Source organism: Leishmania donovani, chromosome 36 (genome assembly GCF_000227135.1).
Source record: "Leishmania donovani BPK282A1 complete genome, chromosome 36".
Lineage (NCBI taxonomy): Eukaryota > Euglenozoa > Kinetoplastea > Trypanosomatida > Trypanosomatidae > Leishmania > Leishmania donovani.
This window is the reverse complement of record NC_018263.1, coordinates 2,572,059-2,595,489: the sequence shown is the minus strand read 5'-3', so window position 1 is coordinate 2,595,489 and position 23,431 is coordinate 2,572,059. Positions and strand designations below refer to the sequence as shown.

Below are 23,431 nucleotides of genomic sequence, written 5' to 3'. Positions count from 1 at the left end.
GTGCACGCTAGCCATGATGTCGTTCGACAGTGTGCCTCCTGACACAGCGACGATCACCGCTGTGCCAGCGTCGGCCTTTCGCTACGTGCAGACTGTGGCGCCGTCAGTGCTGCACGTCTTCGCTCTTGTTGTATACGTAATTATTATGATCTGCGCCGGCCACGTTCATCCGCGCGTCGTTAACACGACCCTCACGGTTGCGATGCTCTGCGTGCTGATGGCCAGCCTGCTTAGACGAATCGCTCCCTTTGTGTTCATCGAAGTCGGCCATTATCGCTACGAGCGCGTCTCCGCGACTGTTACGCGGCTGCTTCCCAACACGTACCAGTCATGGTTTGCGGTGCAAACGTTGGTCGTTGTCGCAGTCGGACACCCGTTGTGTCTCTACCTCTTCACACACTACACGGCGAAGGGGAACCTCTACGCCTTCGCAATGTTCGGACTTCCCGGTACCTTGATGGGGCCCTTGTTTGCCCTCTGCCTTGGCATTTTGATTTGCGCGGGGCTGTTGGGGGTCCTCGTGGGAGTGGTTTTCCTACCCGCTAAGGGCTACAATCCTTTTCACGTGCGCGCGCCAGGGGACCGTGTGCGGACGTGGATTTGCCTAAGCTCCTGGTTTCCTCTAACACTACTACTGATGGTGCTCTTCTGCGTCGGCCGCCTCCTTCCCTGTGACGGAACGCATACGAGCGACACTGCCACCTCTCCTCCGTACACGTGCGGCAGCGGTGCCCAATGGTTCGCTGGCATGTTTGCTTGGCTCTTGACCGCTGTGTCGTTTGTCAGCCTTGACGTCGGCATCGGGTTTCTTCGGCTGCTAGGGGGTAAGGACGTGCCGTACTACGCTCTGGAGCCTCGCCTTGACGGCCTCTTCTGCGAGCTGTTGGTGTGGGCGCTTAAGGTCACGGCGGTGGCGACGGTGCTGCTGGCATCGGTGGCTCTCTACATCATTACCGCGGCTTTGTTCCTCGGTCTCCTCGTCTTTACGTTGCGCCGACACACCGCCACCTCTGAGGCGTTGGAGGGGATCATCCGATGGACCATGACAGTGGTGCTGGTGACGTGCGTTATGTCGTGCTTCATGTCCATCGGCTCCATCCCGGCCTTGGTGCAAGGGCTTCTCATCTTGCTAGCCTGGTTGATCTCCGTAGGATGCGCCGTCGCACTCTACCACCGCCGGTTTGGTTGGGAGCTCTTCGGCAGCGGCAGCGGCATCACTGCAGACCTTATCGTTGTGTAGCGGGTTCGCTGTGGCTTTTTTCCCGTTCATATGTGTACCCCTGCCACCTCATCAGCGCCCGAGGCGGCTAAGGTGAAGCAAGCGAGACAAGGAATTTACGCGGCTGCAACAAAGCAGCATGCGTGCACGGGCTTGCACCCTCTTCTTACCGTGAAATATAGAAAGCAGGTAATGGAGGAGGCAGGCAGGCAGGCACCGCCGTTGTCCTCGGGCGCCGGCAGCGTCATGTGGTGCACAGGACGAGCGCGAAGTGATTTCGTTCTCTGCCCCTCCCGTAGGCGCAACTCCTTTCATGCTGCGTGGGTGCGCCTCTGCGGTGTCGCGCGCCTTTACGCAGCACTGCCCGTCCCTCCTTGAGCCTCTGGTTTTGCTGCATTTTCTCCTTGCCATCACCACTGCCATTCTGCCCAGCCCATCCACACCCTACCCTGTCATCAGTAGATCAGCCGGCGGGTGTGCACGTCCACTCGCGCGTGTACGACGTCAGCACTGTGGGATATATATATATATGTATTTTCACTTTCCCCTCTGCCGGGCCCCTCGAAGCGCATGCTCTGCCTTCTTACCTTCCAACGTCGAAACAATCCTAGCATCTTCACTGTTTGCCGCGGTCCTACTCCTCACACCCCTGAGGGCCCTGTCAACGCCACCGAGGCACAGATCCGCACATAGATACGCATTTTCTTTCGTGTGGTCCTGTCGTACAGAAAGCGAAAAAAAAAGGAGGGTCGGGAGAGAGTCAATGACGCAACTGACGAGCACTCCTCTATTTCTTCTTCTGTTCTAGTCCACCGCGGCCCAAGAAGTCTTCTGGCGGCGGTTGCGCCACAGTCCCGCGGGCTCGGCCGCTCCTCCGCTGTCGCACCATTCGTTGTCACGCGTCGTTTGTATAATGTGTGAGGCAAGTTGAACATATCTGCTATTGTTCCTCCCCCTCGCCCCTCCTCGATTCCGACGGGCGGTCTTGCGCGAAGGCAGCGAGGTTGCAGGAGTGCGCAACGGAGCAGCAGGAGCGGTTGTGTTTCGGAAAGGCTCTTCGCACAGAAGGAAACGGAGCAAGGGAAAGACAATCCTGTACACGCGTGCACATACACGCAAAACGAGAGAGACACGCATCTCTCCTTCGTTTGCCTCACTACTGTCGCGATAATTCCATATATATATATATATATATATAGTTGCCGTTATTGTGGTTGGTTCGACGAAAAAAAGAAAACGTTGTAGGCGTTGGAATCCACGTTGTGCCCGTGACGTTGTGCGTGTTGCACTCTTCTCCATCCCCTTCTCCATCCGCCGCCGGACCTTCTCGTCTTGTTTGGCCACGCCTTTTCCCAAAGCCGCGTTTCTCACGTTTTTTTTTTCGTGTGTGGTTTGCCTCATCCCTTCCATTACGCCGACACGTTGTTGCTGCGTTTTCTCGCAGCGTATCTCTCTTTCCTGTGTGACTCGACTGTGTAGCGACACCGACGCACGCACAAACGAAAGTTTCTTTTTTTTCGTATACCTGTGAAAGCGAAACGAGGCGGCGGCATTGCGTCAGCCGGTGCGCCTTCATCTCTCTTTCTCTTGAGCGGTGTCTGTTGCGTCGCAGCGCCTCTGTCTCTCCCACGCTTTCGCTAGACCTGTTTTCTCATCCCCTAACCACACGCGTCTTTGTTGCCACGTTCAGTGAAGTCAAGCGTCGCCACGTGAATGAGTCTGAAGAGGGGCGAGACATCAGTGCAAGACGCTTGTCGTTTGTTATTCCGTTCTTCTTTCCTTTCTTGGGCACGCGCTGCTACTAACGTGTGCGCACCGACTTCTACCCTTAATTCTCGCTTCTTCCACTACCCCCTCCCTCCCCCTCATCACTCGCTCGCCGTCCACACTAGATGAGTTCTTCAAACGAGGATGCGTCAGATTCCGCCCTGCAGCCCTCGCCGAGGGATATCCTGCTTGAGATGAGCACAGTCCCTCGCCTGCACAACACGCTTGAGTTGCCACCGCCGCCCATCACCTCTGCGGTGACGCGCTCCTGGTCGGATGTCGACCCACTGCGGCTGATGATGACGTTTGGTGTCACCTCCTTCTCCTATAGCTTCCTCGGGCAGCCGATCTTCCTTGTCATTGCTCGGCAGCAGTGCTGTACAACCCGTGTGTCGGCGGCCAAGGTGCTGCAGGAGGTGCGGCAGTCTCACGGCTTCAGAGGGCTCTACCGCGGTGCAGGAGCCGCCATTTCAGGCACCGTGCTAAGTGAGCTTGTGTACTACTTTCTCGTCGAGTACTGGAAGGAGAAGCTGCCGTTGCAGGAGCGGGAGTGGCGCAGCTTCGGCGCAGGCCTACTGGCCGATCTGGGATCGACCCCCGTCTTCAACCCCTTCGCGGTGGTCTCGCAGGTGCAGATGGTGGCTGGCAGCTCCTACTCTAGTGAGCACAACTACATGTCCGCCGCTCGCACCACCGTGACGCTGGTGCGCGAGCAAGGGATCAGCTGCCTGTTTCGCGGGACGCTGCTGACGTTGGTGGTGGCCCCCCTCACTGGGGCGTGGTGGTTTGTGTACGAGTACTTTAAGCGCCTCGTCTACGGCGCAGCCCCGGCGATTGGCGCGCGGCTTTCTGCCGTGGTGCCCCAGTCTGTACAGCTCTGTTTGCCGCCCTGCTGCACCTCTGCGACTGACAACGTACTCGTGAACGCTGGAGTTGGCGCCGCGGCGAGTATGGTCATCGGTCTTATCATGAACCCCTTCTACGTGCTGCGGTTGCGCTTGCAGGTGGGTAAGCGCATCGAAGGGGTGCGCTTCCCGTTGCTGCACATTGTAAGAGATGTCCTCAAGAACGAGGGAGTGCGTGCGCTGTGGAAGGGGCTGGGCGGAAATCTGCTGGTTGGCGTCGTCGGCGGATGCTCGTTTGGCTTCACCTACGAGGGCGCAAAGCAATTCTCTGACATCACCCAGGGAGCCGGCAGTGAGGCCGCCGCTGCTGTCCAGAGGCGAATCCCGTGAGCTGCAGATGCACGCCCTCCCACCCACATAGTTGTATGCCTGCAGCGGCTGGCGAGCGTCAGCCCCCACGACAGCGGCAGCCCAGCAGGATACGCGTCGAGTGATAACGGCATTGGCGAGATTCCAGCTCGCGAGAACGCGCTTGACTATTCGCAGCGGCAGCGCAGGGGTGGAGTTGGTGGCGTATGTGCATGTGCGTGGCTCTTGTTCGCTTCGCGGGTATCCAGCGAACTAATGAATGAATCTCGGCTTCACTGCTGGCGGTGCGAGAAACGCAGGCATCACACAGACAGACACCCATGACAAAAAGGTGTGCACAGACGCAGCAGCTCTGCGACGCAGAGGCCATTCGCTATTGCATCGAGGCGAGAGTTAGCGAGAGCGAGCGTGACACACCGACAGACAAACAGAGGGTTGGGGTGTGAGATGCGCATGGATTGCGTGGGTGCCCGCACGCTCCTGCTTTGTCTGTCACTCGCTCCGCCCTTCTCATTCTGAGGGAGAAAGAAGAAGACGCCAAACGGCATAATGGAAAGAGCAAAGAAGAAGCGCGACAGTCGCCCCCCCCCCCCCCCAAGATTGCAACTGCGCAGCGGCCCAGTGTACGCTGCGGGGAACTCGCACGTCTTGTGTGAGAGAGCTTGCCGTTGGCTTGGTAGAGAACAGCAGCGGCGGAGAACGGTTCTTCAGGCCACTCACCTGCTTGTTTTTCCTTCTCTCGCACAGCGCCCGAGTGTGGCGGCCGTGGCGGAGGTAAGGATGTCAAACGTCCTACGGCCTCTCTTATCTCAGGTTCTCGCAGCCCCTTCGTGCCCACACTGTGCAGCGGCGCGCACCCGTTGTGTTCGCTGCGGCTGCTTCGATGGATGCCGGCGCTGAGCATGCGCCCTTCCCTCACGCACCCCTCCAACCCTTTTGGCTCTCCTCTCTTTTTTCTTGCTGCTCTTGTTGCGCCTTGGCACACGGCACCCCGCGCTCGCGACGTGCACAGGAGTCGTATCAAGTAATCTCGGCTGTGTGTAGTTTCTGCTTTCTTTGGCATCCACGGTGAGTCTTACCGCCCTTCTCGTCGGCCTTGTGATAATAGTCTGTTCTTGCGTGCTGGTATATCCGCGCTGTCGCAGGCCTTCGTATTGGAGAAACCCACTGAAGACCCAGGCACGCCGACGTATACGTACCGGACAGGCCAGCCGACCCTCAGAGAAGCCAGTTAGAGCGCCGCCGCCCCGCCCCCCCCCCCACCCACCCATTCCTTTCTCATGACTTCAGACCACATCAGCGACAAGAGATACCCATAAAACAGGAAACGCTCCACCCACACCATACAAGCGTAATAAGTCAAAGAAAAAAAGCAAATTGATAGATACCCCCCGCCCCGCCCCATTTTTTCTTGTGCGCCCCTCCCCTTTCATTTTCGCTGTTTTCGCTCTCTGTGCTGCTGCCCCACTTTGCACCCATCATCCGCCGCACCAACCTTCATAGTCACACGCGCAGGGCGCTGGCACGCCCCTCTGCTGCGCTGCCCGTTTTTCTTGTTGTGTTCAACTGTGTTTCTCGCCGCGCCGTGTATGCGTTGCGTTTTGCAGTTTTTGCCTGGCTTGTGTCTCTTCTCCATCAGCCGCCGTCGACAACACACACACGTGCGCGTACACGCCGCACCTACGTCACACAGGGCAAGGCGAGCGGAACGGACCAAAGTACGCACGCACGCACGCACGACACGGCCACAAAAGAAGAGGCAGGAACACAAGTAGGTAGACGACGACTGCCATCGACACGCACGAACGCGCACCCCGCACAGATATCAAGCACGAGCATTCATCTGTCCCCTGTGCTTGTGTCCTTGTCTCTTTACCGAATCGTGTGTGCCGGTGAGCCGCTGATTTCTCTCTTCGACGACGCCCGCCTTCCCCAAGAGCCGTCTTCGCCTGTTCCTCATATAGACCTGTTATTGGCACACACAACGCGGTTTCGAGCTCGCACGCCATTGATCGAAGAGAGAACACACAAGCGCATAACGAGGGACTAGCCAAAATAGACACCATACGCGCACATCATACATATCAGAGGAAAGCCAAAGACGAACACGAAACAGCACCCACGCGTTGCACCTCCTTCGCACAAGCATACACACTTGCGTACAACGACGACGGCCACAGCAGTGCGAGAACATCCACAACAGGATTGCTGAAGGAAGGGAAAGACGTAGGCAACATTGTCTTCACTTCCCTCTCGTATTCAGCCTCTCGCTCTCCCCTGTTTGTTCGAGGCGGTGTAGTGTTCGTCTGCGCGTGCTCACGCCCGCGAGTGTGTGTCTTTCTCCCTCTCTTTGTGTCGTTTTGCCGTTTGCTGCAGAAGGAGGGACGAAAACGTCAGAGAGACCCCCTTTCCCCTTCCCCACCACACACAAAAAAAGAGAAAACATTTTTCGGTTACTCTATCTTCCGTTCTTTTTTTTTTTTGGCCCCCTTCATAATACAAAAATTTGATACTCATAGAAGACACACACACACACAAGCTTCTCACACACATCGTCGTTGTTGAATCAGGCACCCGTGCAGGCGTCTTGCGCCTCTCGTCTCTACGTGTATTTTTTTGTTTTTTTTTTTGTTTTTGTTTCCGTGTGAGCGCCGCTGCCTTCTCTCTTTCCGCCTGCCGTTGTGCCCCCTCCCCTCCCCAACCTCCCCCCCCCAAACGCCGGTCCACATTATTTTATTCTGGTTTTCTTTTTTTCGATTTGTGTCTGTGTTCTTGTACACACACACATATATATATATACACACACAAGGACGTTCTGTTGCACGTGAGTAGGAGGAGCGAAGGACGAGCGTGCGCTTCGTAGCCAGAACAGCGCGCGCACACACGCATATATACTAACACAAACACAAAAAAAGCTAATTTTGCACAGCCGCCTTGTCCTCTCATCTCGCGCTCACCTTCCCCCTTCCTTGCCTATACACTCACACACCCAAGACCGGCAGAGCGGCAGCCATCTTACCCCTGTCCCTTCTCGCTCTCCGTCATCTGCAGCTCTCTGCCGTATCGTGGATCATCTTTTTGCCCTTATTCGGTGCTGCGTGAGTGCTCCCCGCCTTTGACGTACCATAGAAGCCGACAACGCTTTACGCGTTTGTATCGGCGTGTCAGTGTTTGCACCTGTTGTGCCCGTTGTTTTTTCTTTTGTTTGTTTCTGTTTCTCTCCCTCTCACATTCGGTTTCTGCCCCCTTCACAGTGTGTCCCCAACGTACCCCATCAGCAAAAATGGCGTACCGTCACGGCTCGCACCCCTGCCATGGCTTCGACGAGCTCTCTGCAGCCCCAGCGGGGCGGCAGTGCTCCGTGTGCAAGGCGCTCTCAGACGGCTCGGATGTGCGCTGGTTTGGCTGCGTGGGGTCTCCGTGTGAGTTCCTGCTGTGTGAGAAGTGCTTTTCGGTGCAGGAAGAGCTTCTGGCGCAGCCGCAGGTGGTAATCCGCAACCCCATGCTCGACTACGACGACGGAAGGGCGGCAGTGCACACTCGACCTCGCGAAAAGAGCTACCGTCTCTCGCCACTCTATGCGGGACGACTACTGCGGGTTGTGAGCACTGCCGTTGACGCGTCTGACCCTTCGAGAGAGTACTACCGTATTGCGTCCGGTGGCTGGATCAATCGGTCGCACGTTGTTTGTGTGCACCCCCACCCCAGCCCTAGCATGCAGCTGCTTTCCGAGGTGCACCTCAACAACCGCAAACTCGGTGGTGATATTGCGAGTGGTGCGGTGAACATCAACGTGCTGTACGACTTGCTGCAAGAGTGCATGCAGACGATTGATGAGAACGAGGCCTACGGTATTGTGATGAGCGCGCTCGTCATGTACCCGCTCTTGTCTACGCTGGAAATTCAGTGCTGCCACTTCCGCACCGCGCCGGATCCGCTACCGCTGGTAGAGTACGTTCACTTCGTGCTACACTTTGTGCTCACGAAGCTGATTGAGCGCATGGACATGGAGGAGGCTCAATTCGTCTTCAAACTCGTGGATGGCGCGATGGCGTTCCTCTTCGGTGACGTGCTCGCTCGATGCCTCTGCGCCGCCTACCACCTCGCCTGCACCTGGAAGGTGCGGCTGCCGTCCTCCTTTGCATACCTCGTCTCCCGTGCGCTCGCTGCCATGAACCGCCTCCTGCGCTTGCTCCCGGAGGAGGCGTCGGAGCAGCCACCCGTCCTCTGCGCGCCTGCAGTGACCGTGATTCATCACAGCAAGAGCGTTGAGCGACAGCGACTCGGCCGTCTCTTCCTCACCATGACGGACATGGGTAGCTGCTTGCTGCAACACTGCATCCGCGAGACTCGCCTAGACCTCGATGTGCTGCAGCCCATCCGCGATCAGCTGTGCGGTGACCACAAGCACCACCTCTCCAAGGTGTTCTGTGAGGCGCTCGCCACGATGGCAGAGGTGGACCTGCTGCGCGTGCAGCGCACCTATCTCCACCTCGACGCCCTCGAGGTGTTGGGCGGCCTGGCCGCCAACACTTGCCTGGCCGAGTCCCAGATAGCTGTTTTCCGCGTTGCGCAGTACCTCGCCAAACAGTGTCCGCACAACATCGCGATGCTCAGCGCCGTTCTCTTAGATAGGCTGCTCAAGATGCTCTCTGAAACGCAGAGCCCCGCCGTTTATGTGGAGTCGATGGCGTGTTTTTATGAAATGGCCTTCAACGACCCCCGCATGCGCGGCGCCGAGGGAGGCGCGAGTGAGACGCCGCAGCCCCAACCACACACCTGCACGGCACAAGCCGTCACCACCGGCGACGCACCACAGAAGAAGGCCAGCACCCCCTATCAGTTGCTGTGTATGTACCGCCTGCCCTTCAGCGGTGTCTTGGTGCCGCTGTGCTCGTACTGCTCTGCGCATCACCCGCCCAGCGGTGGGGAACTCGTGGAGCGCCCGCAGTACGCGTACTTCCAGTGTGGCTGCCACCACTGCGCTACTGAGACCACGCGCAGCGCCGCTCGAGCACCGCCGTTGCCGATAATCCCGCAGACAACGGCACTGAGCATACTGGAGGAGCATCTGCCCAGCAAGGTGCTTGCCCTCTCCACCTATCTGCAGATACCGCAGGCCTTGAACGCGCTTGGTCGACTTCTCCTCCGCGTACCGCCGCAGGACGAGGTGCTGGTGCGGATAATCGAGGAGCTCGTGCGCTACCCCTCTCTTGAGTCCGTGCCCTACGCTGCCCTTGTGGTGAAGGCGAATATGCACCTGCCCGCAGTGGAGCAATGCTTGGCTAGGTTCGTCAACACGGAACTGAGTCGGTACGTCCACGGCGTTTTCGAAGTGGCGACCCCGGCCAAGAACTACGTAGACGAGACGCCGGCGAAGAGCCATCAGCGCAGTGAGCTCGGCCTCTCCGCCTCGCCCTACACGAACTCCACCGTGCAGAGCGGGTCGATGTACGATATGCGCGGCGGCTTCTCCTGCTCGTGTGACGGTGCACGTGGAGTCCAGCTCTTCGGCGCTGGTGCCTCCTTAGAGGAGTAGTGCCCGCCCACGGCTCTGTCGGGAGGAGGGTGCGATGGCTTCTAGTGATGGCCGCACCCTGCTGAAGCAATGATGCCAGCAGAGAACGCTGCACAGGAACGCTTGCTGTGGATTTCCCTTTTTTCTTCCTTCTTGTTTCTTTGCCTTACCTTAGAAACCCTCTCAACCCCGTCCCTCACCTGCCTCGGACGCCTCTGTGACGGCGGTGACGGAGGGGCTATCGACGATGGCGGTGCCGATGTGATGTTGCCGCGTGCGGCAGTCACAGAGGGAATAGCGGGAGGGGGCAAGGAGAGAGAAGCGTCGCATCGCCTTCTTCCGCTTCGGCTGTGATTGCTTGTCTTTGTCAGTGACGGTGTTCCCTCATGAAAGCGAGGCTGTCCGGCTCTCTTGTCGGGCCTTTAGCGGCGCTTTCTTTCCTTTGGGCTTTGGCCGGTTTCAGGTTCTTGTCGACCGGCTTTCGCTGTGTGTGCAGAGCGCGTGAGGTATGAGGGGGGGGGGGCGCGACAACGCCAACGCGATGAGGCCAACGCCGCAACGTGTGTGTGCGTTTGCATGGAGAGAAGGGACCGGGTTCGCACGATATGAAGCACAGCATACGACGCATCCCCCAGTTGTGCGAAAAGAAGAGCTTGAGGAAGGGACCAGGTGCACATTGGGGTGCTTGCGCTCGCGAGATATCGTGTGGCATACCATCTGTCCCCTTCTTCTATCAGGATTCACTCTCCTCTTGCCCGAACAGTGCGTCTGTGATTCACCTTCAATGCGGCTGACTTCTCGTGCAGTGGCGGGCACTGACGTTCGGACTGAGCCGCACGCTCCCCTGCGTCTACCATATTCCTTCCCCCTCTCTGCCGCTCAACGGCCTACGCCACACACTCCGAAGCCCCCACGCACGCGTATGGGTGTGCATGCGTGCGCGCTTTCATTTTTGATTGTGGCGCTGCTCGTGGTGTGCTTTCGACGCACGAAAAGAAAAGGAGACAAGAGGGAGAGGCAACAGTCGGGTTCATTTATGTGTGGTGTGTGTGTGTGCTCGCGCGTGCGCGGGAATCGGATCCTGCAGGAGGGCACACGGAAGCCACAATGCAGGACTTGACCTGCGTGCGCGTGCGTGTGAGAGAAACGGAGAAAGAGAAGGAGGCACATAAACGACAAGTTTCACAGCAGGGGGGCGTGACGTGAGGAGCCACCCGACGTGGGTCCCTTTCCTTTTGGTTTCTGCCTTTGCCACAACATAGAGGTTCTTCCGTGGCGGTGTGTCTTTTTGTTTTTACGCGTGTGTGTGTCCTTTTTGCCTTCTTATCGGGCGCATTTTAGATGGCATAAACGAATGTCATCTCTTCCGTCATTGCCTGCCTGGCAGCTGTGGACTTTGTGTGTTCTTCTGAGACGCCCTCGTCTCTCACCTTGTGTAGGCTTCCTATGGCGCCGTCGTCGTTCTGTCACAGGCGCGCGTCTCCCTCACGCGATTGCACAAGTAGGGGAGCAGTGACAGCGAAATATCATAGATAAAAGAACAAGTTGCTCAATGCTCTTCCCCCGCTTCGCCTTGCTCAACTCCCTCCCTCACCCCTCACGTCAGGGTGATGATGACATTCTGTGTGTGGGTTTGTGTCTGTTTGCGTTTTTTTTTTGGTGCACGTGCGCGCGGCTGTATGGATATGTGGAGTGTGTGTGTGTGTCTTGCGCCACCTCTCCCCTCCTCTCCTGGTGCACACACTGCTCTTCTTGACTCGTGTTCTGTGATGCATTGTTGGTGTGTGTGTGTGTGTGTGACCTCTTTTCTTTTCGTGCCCGTTCGCTGTATGTTTTCCTTCTTTTGTATCCTCCTCCTTTTTTGTCTTTGTCTGCCGTTGTCCGTGCGAATGTGTGCAACACATGAGCCACGCACCCCAGATGTACATGCGCACCTACAGACATATGCACTCACCTGGCGGATGCACAGTGAGCAAGGGGAACACCTACCGTCTCTCTCTCTGTCCATGTAGTCGTTCTCGTTTCGCACCCCTCCCATCACAAGACGGTTGGGGTGTGCAGCTCCTCACCCCTATCCAGGGCCAGAGCTAACCGACCTCGTGTTGTCGTCGGCTTCTGTATCGGCGTGTTGACAGCGCAGCCGGACTTGACGATGCTGTCTGTCAGCTCACACTCTTTGGGCAGGGGCATCGCCAGCTGATTGGCCAGCTGCTAAGAAGGCGACATCTGCAGCCTCTGCCTGATTGCCTTTCTCCGGCTCACTCACTCTGCTCTCCCTACTTTGTGCCTCCGTTACCTTTCTTCCCGGCGCCTACGACATCTCCACTCCTACGGATACTGTATCAAGCACACACGCACAATCAGCCAAACAGAACAGGTGCGGGAAGAAACACCTCTTCCAGTTTTCCTGTCTTGCGGCCTGGCGCATCGACAAAACGGCCGCTTTCACGCACTCCCCCCCCCACTTCTCCTCCCCTTCAGTGTCACTCGGCGCTCTCCTTCGGCTCTCAAATCATCGTTCTTCGCCCCTCCCCTTTCCTCCATTTCGGGGGCTTCACTCCCATGGCCGATGCAACACCGCAGCAGGAGGAGCGCATTGCTGCGCAGCGGGCACGCATTCAAACCAAACTGCACGCGCGCGACGGGCAAAATGAGTCCGACGCTGGACTGCCCAACGGCGCGGTCTCGCGCTCGGAAGCCGAGAAGAAAGCGTTGGATACTCGCTATGAAATGTGGGCTTTGCGCCACGCAAACGTCTCCGCCGCCACCAACATCCGTGTTGCCGCCGAGGTGGCGGAGTCTCAGCGTCGTCAGCATGCACAGGATGTGCAGCAGCAACTGGGACAGCTCCAAGAAAGCAGCGGCGCCGACGCGCAACACGGCGCGCTGAACTTACATTTCGAGGCGCTCTACCGCCTTGGCGTCCCTCACGAACTCCACGCAGCCCTCGAGGAGCAGCGCAAGGAATGCGAAGCGCTCATTAACGTGAAGGAGAAGCTCATCTTGGAGCTGCGTGAGCAGCTGCACCAGCGGGAGGAGGAGTATGTTGGTCTGCTCCAGAGGAACAAAGAGGAGGTCAGCCGACTCGTCGACACAATGCGCGCTAGCACGGATGACTACCTGCAGCAGTACACAGCGAAGCTGCAGGACGTGGAGAAGACATACGAGGCAGAGCGCAGGGCATACTTAGATCGGTGTGCCGAGGAAGTAAAGGAGCTCGTCAAGACGCGGCGCACGAAGGAGATGGAGTACCGCAAGCAGCGCGAGCAGAAGCTGGCAGAGGCGCAGCAGAACCTCGACGATCGATACGAGTCAGGCTACGAGGATTTCAACGATGTGAAGCGCAAACACCAGTCAGACGTGCACGCGTTGCGCGAGGAGCTAGAGAAGTCAAAGGCCGACTACCTTCTCAACGGCGAGCGCCTCACGTACAACTTGCAGGTGCTGCGGGAGCGCGTGAAAGAGAACCGCATCGCACAAGCGCAGTACAAGAAGAAGATCGCGCGACTGCAGGACACGCTCGCGACGCTGCTCGCGCGCTACCAGGACGCGGAGAAGCGGTTTCAGCGCACGAACAACGATTTGACAAAGCAGCTGCACCGGTTGAATCAGCAGTACACCGACACCCAAGGCAAGTTTGCGACGTTCGAGAAAAAGGATAAAACGAAGTATCTGCAGCTGTGGAAGCTCCACCACGACAAGTGCCAAGCGCTTGCGCAGGAGTGCTTACAGGCGGATCGTGTCGTGTATGAGGAGCTCCTGCAGATGCCGTGGCAGCCGCCGGCGCTGCATTACTGGCCTCGCGAGGAGATGGGGGTGGAGGCGCAGAAGGACGAGCTGGACGAGCGCCCTGAAGAGTCGCGGGAGGTGGAGATGTCGGAGGCGGCGCAGATGCTGTTCAGCATCCTCAAGTCGCAGGCGTCATTCCTAGTCGACAGCAACGTGCGGGAGGCAATCCGGTCTGTCCAAGGCACGACGGCAGAGCAGGCAGATGTGGAGGGCATTCTGACAACGTTGGGGCTCAACCGCACAAGCGACGTGGAGGACATGTTGGAGTATTTTCTAGTGGAAAACGAGGATGAGACGGTCGCTCTCATCAACCCGCAGGAAGCACTCAAGGCGCTGCAGGCCTACCTTAGCCACCGCGCTGCGGCGGAGGAGAAGGCGATGGCGACGAGAGCTGAAACAGCGAAGAACAAAAACGCCAACGAGACGCGGACTGCCGAAAAGCGGCGTGCGGCAGAGAGGGACTACTGGCGCAACATGGCCGAGACGGTGCCGAAGGACCACCTGCAGGTCTGGGAGGCACTGGAGGACGGCCTTAGTCAGTACCTCGCGCAGCTGCAGCAGCGAAAGCAGCTCATCAGCGACACCGACACGATACGAGCCCACAACAAGGAGCTCAAAGACCTGATTCGTCAGTACATGAACAGCGCCATCAACTATGAGCTCTACGCCCCACCCCGTCTTGTCACGCAGGGCATGTCCTATTCCTCACCGGAATCCTGAGGAGGGGCATTTCGTGGAATAGGCAGTGCACATGGCGTAGGGTGTCTGTCTGTGTGGACTGCTGCGCTTGTCTGCAGCGTATGCGGTGCGCGGTGCTGCTGGTTGCTGTTCGTCTGCTCTTTTTATTCTACGATGATGTAGACTTGCTTGTACGCCTGTGCACTCGCACGGGGCTTTGCGCGCGTGTGTTTTCCTTTTGCCGTGTCGCCTTCTCGGCTTCTCTTGCGCTACTTCTCCTTCCTTCTAACTTTCCCATGTACACTCAAACACCAGCACCCCCCCCCCCTGCGAGGTGAACAAGAGAAGAGACAGCACAACTGAATGCACAAACTCACGCGTAGTCGACCAAGAGCAGGTGCGCCGACCGCACACACGGAAAAGAGAGGCAGGCCTCGCTGTGCAGGCGCGCAGTGCACTGCCGCGCTTTCTTCTGAGGGGTACCGAGGCAGAGCCCCCATCTCTTCCCCAACCTATCTGAACTGAAGTGTGTGCTGCCATGGAGGGGCGTGGCGGACCTGCCTGACCGACAGATGCGCTGCTCTTATGACCTCCTTTCTCTCCATTTTTGTTGTTCGCTCATGCGCTGTTCCGTGTCCCTGAGTGACCTGATCGCTACGTTTTCCTCCATCTCGTCCATTCCGTCCTCTCCGCCTGTCTTCGCGACTAAAAAGCTGATAGTTTGTCCTTCTTTATTTCCTACAGATATATATATATATATACCCCACACACTCACGTGTACAGGTGTAGCAACTGCTTTTATAGGACAGTTGTGCCGATAGACACGTCATCGCACATCCTACTAGGTATCGCTTCTTCTTTCTTCCCTCCTTTTTGCGAATGCTCCAATCGGCTGTTTTTTCTCAGCGCACACGAGCTATAAAAACTAGTAGCAAGGGGAAACGCGCGTTTCGTTTGAGCCGTTGCTGCCCTATCTAGCGTGATCGTAGAGCAGTGCGTCAGCGTCAACAACTCTCTCCTTCCTCCCCTGTTTTCCTTTCTTTTGCGTTGTCTCTCTTTCTCTGCTTCCATTGTACTGTGTGCACGGTAAAAGATATATGCATATATTTGTATAACACACACACACCTACATATATATATACGAACAATTGTTTTTTTTTTGGCGTACATAGGACCTGCCCATCTCCAGTAGACTCAGTGTGTGCCCGCGTTTCGTACTGCGCATACCTCGTCCCTCCATCCCCTAGTCGTTTTTCCTTTCGATCTCTTTAGCGCGCGCCCCGTTGACCCTCTCGGCACAATGTCAGGCGGCAGCGGAGCTCAGGGTCACTTCATGATTGGCAAGGGCAATGGCCCCACATCGTTCAACTGGCACGGGTCGGTGCCGACGGTCATGGTAGACAACTGCTTCGAGCCCAACTTCCGCCAATTCGACTTCTTCTTGGAGAACAACGAGGTGCCGAACGCCGGCTTGGTCGAGCGTGTGTTTAAGCCGGAGGATGGCGAGTCGCACTGGAACCTGCGCACCATCATGAACACGAACGCCCGCTGCACCCCGGTGCTCGTTACGAGCCTCTTTGGTGCCACCTTCGTGAACTTCCTCTACACCCGCCTCCTGAACAAAACCGGCACGTCCGTCCGCTGGTCCTTCTGGACGTGCTTTGCTGCAATGCTGGTGTGGAATAATTTCACCAAGTTTGTTGCCCGCGAGCGGTACTTCCAGCGCGACTTCCAGCGCAACCAGCTGTACTCGCACGATGAGCTCCGTCATCAGCGCGACCAGCAGCGTGTTCGTGAGGCACTGTACGAGAAAAACTTTGTGACCAACCCAGTAGCAGAGTACCGCATCAAGATGTGGCAGGTGGCGGACCGGTTTGCGTAACGCTGCTACCGTTACGAAGCGCTGCGCTGAACTCCCTGAGCGCTCATCCGCATCTCTGCGACGATGCGCGCGTGGCTAGTTATGCCCCCCCTTCATGTCTTACTGTATTGCTCCCTTTTGTGGAACGATGACGTTTCTTTCCAAGAGTACAGACAAAAAATTTTCGTTTTTTTTTTTTCGAAAGCAAGGCGCATACCAAAGCCAGAACTTGTAGTGATGTGCTTCGACGCTGCCCCTCAGGCCCCCCGCTGTTCCCGCCCCTTTACTCCCTTCCTCACCTGTGCTTCTGCAGCCGCGAAACCTGGGAAGACAGAAGAGGTAGAAAAGCATGTGTACCGATCACGTCCACGATTCGAAGCGCATCTATCATCGCTCTGTTCTCGAAAATGGCCAACGACACTGACGAGCACCGCATCTTCCCTCTGGCCTCGCCGTGCTGCGCTCAAAGTCACCTTTCGCCATTACCATGCGTAGGTCCATCATAGCTGCTCTGCCTGTCCCATTTCGCTCTCGAGGTTTTTTCTGCCCATACGGCAGTTCCCTAACTGCACACTATCTGCCTCCTTTCTTTTCTTAGTTCACTCAACCTCCACCCATCCCGATCTCTCTGTGCGTGTGGCTTTGGGTTACACGATTCGCCTCTGTGCTGTGCCAGGCGCCTTCTCTGACGGACAGGACCATCTGTGCATCCAGCATTGAACTAGTGGTGCGCCGCTGCACCAAGTAGGTGTAAAACAGTTGGTTCCTGCGCAACACGCCCGCGTAGAACCCCCTCCCCCCGTCCCCGTCCCCCGGCCCTCACCCTTTCCTCCCTAGCTCCGCTTCTCCAATGTCCTTGTCGAACAAGCGCGAGGTGCGCGAGTACGTGAAGCTGGTGCTGCAGCCATATGAAGAAAACAGCCACATCGATGTCGAGGACATGAAGGTGCTCACGCGGGAGGCGTCGGACGCTGTTGTCACCCTCCCAGCCACACCGGCGACCGTCGCAACAGCTGCTTTGACGGCCCTGCAAAGCCTGCTGAGCAGTCGTGCGGACGTAAAGCCCGAGGTGCTAGAGGCCGTCGCCCGGGCCCTGGAGGCTAGCAGTGTGACCGCTGAGCAGGCGACTGCTAGCGCCGCCTCGTCTCACGAAAGCGGCACCGCTACCCAGGGGATGGCCAGCGGCAGCGGCACGAGCTCCACCGCCCCTAATGCAACAACACTCAGCTTTAGCGCCTTCAAGGCTCGTATGGCAAAGAAGAGGGATGAGCTGAAGGCAGAGCGCGACACGGTCGCCGAGGTGACCTCAACGGCCACCACCCATGTCGAATCTACCACCGCCGCACCACCTGCCGACTCGTCGCCGAAAGTCAAGAAGGAGGAGGTGCCTACCACCACTGTGGGCACCGACCCGACAGAGTCTCGCAATCTCTCCAACCAGCCCAGCGCGGCTCCCACACCGTCCCTGCGACCCTCCACGGCGCCCGCCCCATCCTCCATACCAGATTTGGCTGAAGAGGCGGCTCTCTCTCGTGAGCGCGATGATGTTTCGAGCGAGCAGCCACCGGCGAAGGTGGAAAAGAAGGAGACCTTCCTGTTCTCAGCGCTCCCGGACCCGGACGAGGAGTTCGACCTATACGCAGACCTCACACCCCTGTCACGAGGCCGTGGTCGTGGTCGCGGTCGTGGTCGGGGACGAGGCCGTGGACGGGGAGGTCCACCGTATTTCTACCCCACACACAACCCCTATAATTCACTGAATCCGCACCACCATCACGGAGCACCGCCCCCATCGCATCAGTGCGGAGGGGCGCCCCCACCGTCACACTATCACTATGGTGCACCGCCCCCACCACAGCATCACCACTACGACGCCCCGCCACCACACGCGTACCGCGGCGGTTACGGGCCCAACACGTCTTACCAACGTCCGTACTAGCAATACGCAGGCGTGCCTCTTACCGCCATCTTTACGTGATGAGCATCGCAAACGTCAGCCCCAGCATCTCCCCAGCCCCCTCCCACCCTGCAGACACGAGGTAGGAGATTGTCTAGTGGACCCCGTGTGCCGGTGCGTGTACTGGAGAGGCGCACCGTGGTGCCGTGGCACACGGTTGTCCTCACAGCTCGCCTTCCTCACCCACGCCCCCCTGCCGCCGCCGCCGCCGTGGATAGCATATCTTTCTGCATGCCTCTTCCTCTTATGACTTTTTGGTTCCTTCATTTCGATCTTGTTCGTTATATATATATATATATATATGTATATATATATATATATTTGTTTGCTCCCGCCGTATCCTCTTCGCGCTCCTCCTCTCTCTCCCCTCCTCTCTTCCGAGAGAATCGGAGCGTGTCTTTGACCTCGTTTGCGCGCGTGATCGGGTGTGTGTGTGTGTGTGTGAGCCTCCGCACAGCAAGCCCGTCCGTCTCCCTTGCTGCCTCCCTCCTCCCTCCTCCCCCTCTCTCAGCTGATACGCCCAAACACACACAGCGAAATGTTTGTGTTCCTGCCCCATCACCCCCACCTCCTTGCCTCTGTTCAGCACATCTTCGAAGAACAGAAGAGAGCGCCCGCATCGCGCGCACCTCTCTCCCCTCATTCCCTCTCTCTCGAGGAGAAATGAAGGACGCGTCACAGCGTAGGTACGCGGGGCCGTCATTGGCATGGTTGTGTGTCTGTCTGTGTCCCTGCCAGTGCTGTGGTGTGGGTGTATGGCGAGTCCTCCAAGGTTGCTCTTTCCGGCATGGGTTCGACACACCGCCATCTCTTCGAGAGTCGCAGGCGTCAGAACAAACATCAAACCACATCCTGCGCGTCTTGCACCGAAAAGACCAACAAGAAAAACTCGTGATGCCTCCCACCTTCCTCTGTATCTTGAATGTTCATTTTTGTGCGTGTGCGTGTTGTGTTCCCCCTCTGATTCCTTGGCCCCCCTCCCCTCCCCCTTCAGGCGTTCGTCTCTCTCTCGCTCACTCGTTTCATCCGTGAGCCATGGCGCCGTAAGAGAAGAGTGGTCCTTGCGCATAGGTGGGAGTGTGCCCGCGTGTGTGGCCCCTGTGAGCAACCGAGCACGCGCGCATGCTCGGCCGCTTTTTTTTTGTCTCCTTTGTCGTTTGCTGTGCGGCGTGTGCTGACTTGCTTTTCTAGCACCGTGGGATTTCTGTTTCTTCGTAAAAGGTGATCGCCCCTTCACGCACTCGGCCCTCCCTCTCGCCACCAGCACCATCGCCGGCGGCGCGCTCTTGCGTCGCTTTCTTTGACCTCTCCCTCTCCCTCGAGCTTCTCGAGCACCGTTTTTTTTTTGAGGGGACAGCAGGGCTCAATCAAGGTACACACTCAAACACACTCACACAGGCATCCAAGCTGTTTCCTACATGACCACACAACAGCAGTGACCTAGAGCCGAGAGCCTCCTGCACAGCTAGCCATTGTCTTGCGCGTGTGCCATCATAGCGCTTCCGTCTGGGCGTACGGAGAAGCTCTCACAACCACACATGCACGCGCTCAGAAGGACTTGAGAGAGTGAGGACGTGGTCATTCTTATACCTGCACTGAAGGAGAGCAAGGCAAACAGCTGTGCAGAGCGGAAACCTGCAAAAGAAGGACATCCCGCCGAGAGTGACGGTAGGTACGCAATTTCGACGCTTTTCGGGGTGGCAATGCGAGGCGCCCCGACGCCCACCCCGTTGGGTGCAACAAGACGCGGTGAAGCGCGACTATGGCATTGGCAGTATGTCTTCTCTCTCGTGTCTGGTGCCTGCAAGTGTGCACTCTTCACGATGTCAGCTCACCTCTGTCTTTCTCTCTGCTTCTTTCACGAGTCTGACCATGGAGGAGTAGATGCGGAGAGAGCGGAGACCCGTGAAGCGGTGTACGAATGAGCGCGTGCGCGTTCGAGGGAGTGAATATACCTTAGTTGCGAAGTGCGTGCGCGCATCTGTGCTGCTTCCAGTGTCCTGGGCACTAACTCTTCTCTACACTGTTAGCGTGCGCTTGTCTGTTTCTCTGTTGTGCGCGGGGGGCCTCTGGCGTGCCTTTTTGTGGTGGCTGTTCACGAGCTTTGTTGTCGTCTTCGTGTCTTATAATGGGCGGGGGACCCGCGTGGAGAGACATGCTGCGGCGATTTGAGTGCAGCCGTACGGTGTGATGTGAACGAAGGCGAAACGACGTTTCCACAAAAAAAAATGAAAAAAAAAAAGGTAAGCAGGCGAGGATAGCGCGCAAAACAGTCCTGTCGTCCCTCCTTCTTTGCCCAACCCCATCTCTTGAGTGTCGCTGCATCGTACTGCATCGCACTCTTTCTGTGCTGTGTTGCTCTGGTGGCGCTGACGCGTTGTATGGCCGCGTGAGAGCGCACGGCGACTTGCTACCGCAGCAGATGGTACGCCGGCGGGATGTATAGGCGCCTGATGCGGGGCGGGGTGTTTCTTGTCCGAGCCCTGCTCGCACGCCGGCGACGCGTTTGCTTGTGTGTGTGTGTGTCTTCGCGCTCTTTGGTGCCGTTGTCGGAATGTGTGATGCCATGTCGTCGTCCTCCTCCATGCCTACATTAGTGAAACCCACATCAGGCTGAGCTAGCAGCCTTTGTGCGCTCGCTCGACGTGTGAGCTGAGAGCACGCGCGCCGTCCACTCGAACGCATTCCGCAACGGTGCGCATCAGCTACCAGGGTGCCCGTTAGATCTACTTTGCCTCTCTCTCTTATCGCTTGAAGGGCCCTTCTTTCTCGGCCAGAGAAAAAGTTGGGCCTGCCGCGCATGGGTCTTGCACAGCTGCCGCGTTGTGTCGCAGCAAGGCAACGCCTTCGTTGCGATCGCCTTGATCATTCATCTGCTCCCTCTATTCAGCATGCATCGCTCTCTCGCTCTTTCCTCTCTCCCTCTCTCGCTCGCCTCCTGGCCCCCTCCGCTATCCCTTCAACATGTGATGCACACATGCGCGCTTTACCGTCCTTTGTGACACGATGCCGCCTCCGCACCGCCATGGAGAGCCCTTCCGTGACACATCCCTTCCCTTGGCCCTTCCCGCACACACGCGCGACTGCTGGTCGGTGAAGCTCGGTGTGATGTGATAGAGCGGGGGCGGCGACATTGGTTTCGTGCTCCCTCCCACTTGCTCCCGCTGCCGCTTCCCGCCGTTCATCGTTTGTGTTCTGTCTTCGTCGTTCATGTGCGCCCCCGCGCGCTTTTTTCTTCTCTGACTCAGCGCGACTGATCATCTCTTGTTCTCCGTACAAAGGCAAGGTAGGCAATCCACTGGCGCGAGTGCACGCCAGTCCTCGTCACCCTCCCCCCCCCCCCTTCATCTCCCGCGTCTCTCCCTCTCGGTAAGCGATGGAGTTGTCGTTTCCAGACAAGTACTATGAGGTCGCCAAGTACTTTGACTACTACATTGGCAACCTGGAGGAGAGTCCTCTGCTATCGGATGCGCAACGGCTAATGTTCTATGCGCTGCGCCAGCAAGCCGATCACGGCCAGTGCACCACTGCGGCACCATCTTTCTGGTACTCGAGGGAGCGCCACAAGCATCAGGCATGGAAGCAGCTCGGGCGCATGTCTAATTTCGAAGCGATGGTGTTCTTTGTCCAACAGTTTGAGCAGCTCCTGACGCAGTTGGAGAACTCGACTGGGCAGCCCGCGCCCACGTCAGGGGCCGCCGCTCGCGCCGGCGGTGTCGATTGGCCGTCGCGTCTGCGAGAAATGAAGTCAAAGACGGCACCGAACCCTGGCAACTCGCCGCACAGCAGCGAGGCTTTGGCCAGCGGCGGCGCTCGCGCCAATAACGACATTCTCGCTGTCCGCCAAGGGCCTTCGCCCGCCACCGCTGGCGAAGAGGCGTGCCGGGAATCGCCGCCGTCAAAGCTCAGCGCTGCGGAGATGGCCGACTGGGATGCAGATGTTCTCTCTCACTCGGGGGCCACGGTAGAGAACATACGCTACCTTGCCACTGAGCTCATGCGTGCGCGGCATGCGTTTCGGCAACTGTTGGAGAAAAGTGCGCCAAGCCACGCCGAGCAAAACGGCACCGGCACCTCCACCAACGGCCCTCCAATTCGCGCGGGACGCACGTGCCTCACTCCCTCTGGTGCCGCCCCCGCAGCTCCCGGGCCACCGTTGAAGCCGATTTGGTGCAGTAACGATAGCGCCGCTCGTGTACCGATTGTACCGCCGCCGGTGCGCCCGTCAGCACGATCGATGACAGAGGCCGCCGTGCGTGACTCATGCGGGGCGCCGCAATCGAAAAAGATGCCCGTTGCCACCGACAGACCAGTCAGCCCAAGCGCCTTGTCAACGTGGTTCAACTGGTAGATGGACGGCAATGCCGCGTAGGGAGACTTGCTTGACCAGCAAATCATGGGCGCAGCGTTTGCGCGAACAAGAGCCTCGTTTGCCCGCCGTTGTAGTGCATCACCGCAGCTGCACCTTTGGCCCCAGCTCTCTCTTTACCAGCATCTTTTCTTTTTTTGTTGTTGTTTCGCATTGAAGGTGATACGTGGGGTTTTGTTGTTCCGCTTCGACGCGATGCTTCAGTTCACGCACGTGTGCATCTGCGAGTGCCCTGTGTCTGACCATTCTTGCCTTCGGTGGTCCCCACCGCACAACGCCCCATCTGCCCAGCGAGGAGAAGAACAGCGGGACCATGATGGGATGGGTAAGAGCGCGAGTCGAGGGCACATCTACGCAAGCACGTCTCTTTCACTAACCGGCTTTTGGCTCCACATTCGAATGCGTGCTGTGCCTTGGCGTGCTCTTGTCGACGCTTTCTCCTCCCTCTCGCTCTTGCCTCTCAGCCGCTCCCTCACCAGACGCGCCTCACATGTGCGCGTCGCCGTTTGGGGTCGCTTTTTTTCCTGCTTATCGTTCCTGTTATCGAAAGTCCAAACAAAGAGAAAACAATAACGGTGCACTCGAGAGGACAGCATGTAGGGGAGCGGCTAACCACTTCCGCACACATGGACGTAAAGCATTCTGTGCCGTGGACACCAAAAACACTGTGGCTCGCCACCATCAGTGCCTTCAACACTAAAGAAGCTTTTGCGATTCACCGTGTGCCCGTAGTCCCCGACGAGCACGTTCGCTGATAGATGCATAAGCCACCACCGCTCACCTGCTTTCTGCTGCGCCACGGCTGCATCCTCGTCGTGTAGGGCGAGCCGTCCCTGCTGCCGAGTCGGGCCATGCACCTTGCGGGCACTTCGTGCCCGTCCTCGTCCCTTCTTTCACGTACGTGCTGCGTGATCGGCACCAGACGGGCCCGGGCCCACTGCGCGCATTGACCCACGTGGGCCGCGTGCGCAGTCCGGCTCGAGGGTGGTGGCGGTGGGCATCTGTCGTGCGTGGAGCAGCGGGGTGGTGGTCCGGGCGCATGCCGGGTGAGCTCAGGGG

The 23,431-nt window shown here is 57.9% G+C and overlaps 7 protein-coding genes across 7 annotated transcripts; all 7 read left to right on the top strand.

Moving 5' to 3' along the window:
• Positions 1–13: 13 nt before the first annotated feature.
• On the top strand, positions 14–1,240 carry LDBPK_366930 (hypothetical protein, conserved; the record flags this gene model as incomplete). The annotated part of the gene is made up of 1 exon (XM_003865756.1): positions 14–1,240. One exon carries the CDS (start codon positions 14–16, stop codon positions 1,238–1,240), a length of 1,227 nt encoding a protein of 408 aa, XP_003865804.1.
• Positions 1,241–3,111: 1,871 nt separating this feature from the next.
• LDBPK_366920 (hypothetical protein, conserved) lies at positions 3,112–4,221 on the top strand (the record flags this gene model as incomplete). The annotated part of the gene is made up of 1 exon (XM_003865755.1): positions 3,112–4,221. One exon carries the CDS (start codon positions 3,112–3,114, stop codon positions 4,219–4,221), a length of 1,110 nt encoding a protein of 369 aa, XP_003865803.1.
• A 3,262-nt stretch (positions 4,222–7,483) lies between these two features.
• Positions 7,484–9,739, top strand: LDBPK_366910 (hypothetical protein, conserved; the record flags this gene model as incomplete). Its single annotated transcript, XM_003865754.1, has 1 exon — positions 7,484–9,739. One exon carries the CDS (start codon positions 7,484–7,486, stop codon positions 9,737–9,739), a length of 2,256 nt encoding a protein of 751 aa, XP_003865802.1.
• A 2,541-nt stretch (positions 9,740–12,280) lies between these two features.
• On the top strand, positions 12,281–14,227 carry LDBPK_366900 (hypothetical protein, conserved; the record flags this gene model as incomplete). Its single annotated transcript, XM_003865753.1, has 1 exon — positions 12,281–14,227. One exon carries the CDS (start codon positions 12,281–12,283, stop codon positions 14,225–14,227), a length of 1,947 nt encoding a protein of 648 aa, XP_003865801.1.
• Positions 14,228–15,485: 1,258 nt separating this feature from the next.
• LDBPK_366890 (hypothetical protein, conserved) lies at positions 15,486–16,067 on the top strand (the record flags this gene model as incomplete). Its single annotated transcript, XM_003865752.1, has 1 exon — positions 15,486–16,067. One exon carries the CDS (start codon positions 15,486–15,488, stop codon positions 16,065–16,067), a length of 582 nt encoding a protein of 193 aa, XP_003865800.1.
• An 829-nt stretch (positions 16,068–16,896) lies between these two features.
• On the top strand, positions 16,897–17,985 carry LDBPK_366880 (hypothetical protein, conserved; the record flags this gene model as incomplete). Its single annotated transcript, XM_003865751.1, has 1 exon — positions 16,897–17,985. One exon carries the CDS (start codon positions 16,897–16,899, stop codon positions 17,983–17,985), a length of 1,089 nt encoding a protein of 362 aa, XP_003865799.1.
• Positions 17,986–21,379: 3,394 nt separating this feature from the next.
• LDBPK_366870 (hypothetical protein, conserved) lies at positions 21,380–22,354 on the top strand (the record flags this gene model as incomplete). Its single annotated transcript, XM_003865750.1, has 1 exon — positions 21,380–22,354. The coding sequence occupies one exon, from the start codon at positions 21,380–21,382 to the stop codon at positions 22,352–22,354; it is 975 nt and encodes a 324-aa protein (XP_003865798.1).
• Between the last annotated feature and the right edge of the window lie 1,077 nt (positions 22,355–23,431).